At 38.2% G+C, this 2,284-nt stretch overlaps 1 protein-coding gene across 1 annotated transcript; it reads right to left on the reverse strand.

The window, feature by feature from the left end:
- Positions 1–228: 228 nt before the first annotated feature.
- Positions 229–732, reverse strand: LOC120072162 (the record flags this gene model as incomplete). Its single annotated transcript, XM_039024571.1, has 1 exon — positions 229–732. A coding segment is annotated over exon 1 (504 nt), but the record flags the coding sequence as incomplete, so codon positions are not given.
- Between the last annotated feature and the right edge of the window lie 1,552 nt (positions 733–2,284).

The raw sequence follows: 2,284 nt of genomic DNA on the forward strand, positions 1-2,284 counted from the left end.
CTACGTCCAACTTCCAATTAATCCTCTCTGATTCTGCTCCCTTATTCATTATTTTTGGATAATGAATAAATTTTCAATTAATCCAATAAATTTCCAATTTCCAATTATTCATTATTTTTTTTCTTTTAAATTTCCACCCCTTTAAACGTCCTGCTTAATATTTGACATTTAATTTCCTGTATGCGTACAAATCTGAATTGTTACATTCTTCCCCCCTTAAGAACTTTCGTCCTCAAAAGTTTCTTGGTTCTTAAAAAGATAAGGGTATTTGTCTTTCATCTCTTCTTCTCGTTCCCATGTAGCTTCTTCCACTTGCTGATTTCTCCAGAGAGCCTTTACTAAACTTATTTCCCGGTTACGAAGCGACTTCTTCTCTCTTGCTAGGATGCAAACCGGAGTCTCCTCATATTCCAAGTTTTCACTTATTTGTGGAGGTTCATAATTTACTACATGTGATGGGTCAAACACGTATTTTCGAAGCATCGATACATGAAAGACATTATGTATTGTAGAAAGGGTAGGTGGTAATGCTAATCGATAAGCTACTTGGCTATTACGTTCTAATATTTCAAAGGGTCCAATAAAGCGGGGGCTAAGTTTTCCTTTTCGTCCAAAACGCATAATGCCCTTCATTGGTGCGACCTTTAGAAATACGTGATCTCCTACTTTGAATTCCAACTCTTTTCGACGGTTGTCAGCATAACTCTTCTGTCTGCTTTGAGCTATTCGCATTCTTTTCCGAATTAGCTTAATTGACTCTAATGTTTGCTGCACCAATTCAGATACTAGTAGCGTTCGCTCCCTGACTTCATCTCAGTGTACAGGGGATCTACATTTCTTTCCATATAATGCTTCAAAGGGAGTCATACCAATTGTCGCCTGATAACTATTATTATAAGAAAATTCTATAAGATGTATCTGTGAATCCCATGCTCCAGTAAAATCCAAAGTACATGCCCTCAACATGTCTTCTAGGATTTGAATAACTCGTTCTATTTGGCCATCAGTTTGTGGGTTGAAGGTTGTGCTGAAATTTAGCTGTGTGCCCATTGCTTTCTGTAAACTTTTTCAGAATTTGGAGACAAAACGAGGGTCTCGATCTAAAACAATTGATACTGGGATTCCATGTAACCGGATGACCTCTTTTAAGTACATTTGAGCTAGTGCTTCTGTAGTGTGAGTAGTCTTGCATGGTAGGAAGTGGGCCGATTTGGTGAGTCGATCTACAATCACCCAAATCATGTTGTGGCCTTTAACAGTTCTCGGGAGTCCTGAGATGAAGTCGATAGAAATATGTTCCCATTTCCATTCTGGAACATTTAGAGGGTGGAGGAATCCTTGTGGTCGTTGCCGTAGAGCTTTCACCTATTGACAAACCAAACATTTACTTACATATTCGGCTATATCCTTTTTCATGTTACCCTACCAGTAATGTGCTTTCAAGTCTCGATACATTTTGGTACTCCCAGGATGTATTGAAAAGCATGGTTCATGAGCTTCCTTCAATAGTTCTTTCTTGATTTCTTCATCATCTAGTACACATAGACGTCCACGATAGAGAAGTGCAGAGTCTGGGGCTGTAGAGAATTGACTGGTTTCTCCATTCTCTGATTGCCGTTGTTTGTTTAGGTATTTGTCTATTTGTTGTGCATCAATTATCCTTTGCCTTAATGCAGGTCTTGCAATTAACTGTGCTATTTGAGTTGTGAAGGTTTCTGGTATTAGTGAGATATCCGCTCTTTCAAGATCATCTATTATGTGTTTGGAGATGGTACTTAGTGCTGTTGTATGAGCTGACTTTCTGCTAAGAGCATCAGCAACAATGTTAGCTTTTCCTGGATGATAGAGGATCTCACAGTCATAGTCTTTGACTAATTCTAACCATCTACGTTGCCTCATTTTTAACTCTTTTTGGGTAAAGAAGTACTTAAGGCTTTTATGATTTGTATAAATTTGGATCTTTTCCCCATATAAGTAATGTCTCTATATCTTTAACACAAAGACTACAGCAGCTAACTCCAAGTCATGAACAAGATAATTATGTTCATAAGGTTTTAGTTGTCTTGAAGCATATGCTATTACCTTTCCATGTTGCATCAATACACAACCAAGCCTCTTCTTCGATGCGTCACTGTACACAGTTAAACCCCCTGATCCGTCAAGTATAGTAAGAATAGGGGTTGTGGTCAACTTTTCTTTTAGTTCCTGGAAGCTTTGCTCACATGCTTGGTTCCAGACAAAAGGATTATTCTTCTTGGTGAGGTTGGTTAAGGGTAATGCTATA

Source organism: Benincasa hispida, chromosome 2 (assembly GCF_009727055.1).
Source record: "Benincasa hispida cultivar B227 chromosome 2, ASM972705v1, whole genome shotgun sequence".
NCBI lineage: Eukaryota > Viridiplantae > Streptophyta > Magnoliopsida > Cucurbitales > Cucurbitaceae > Benincasa > Benincasa hispida.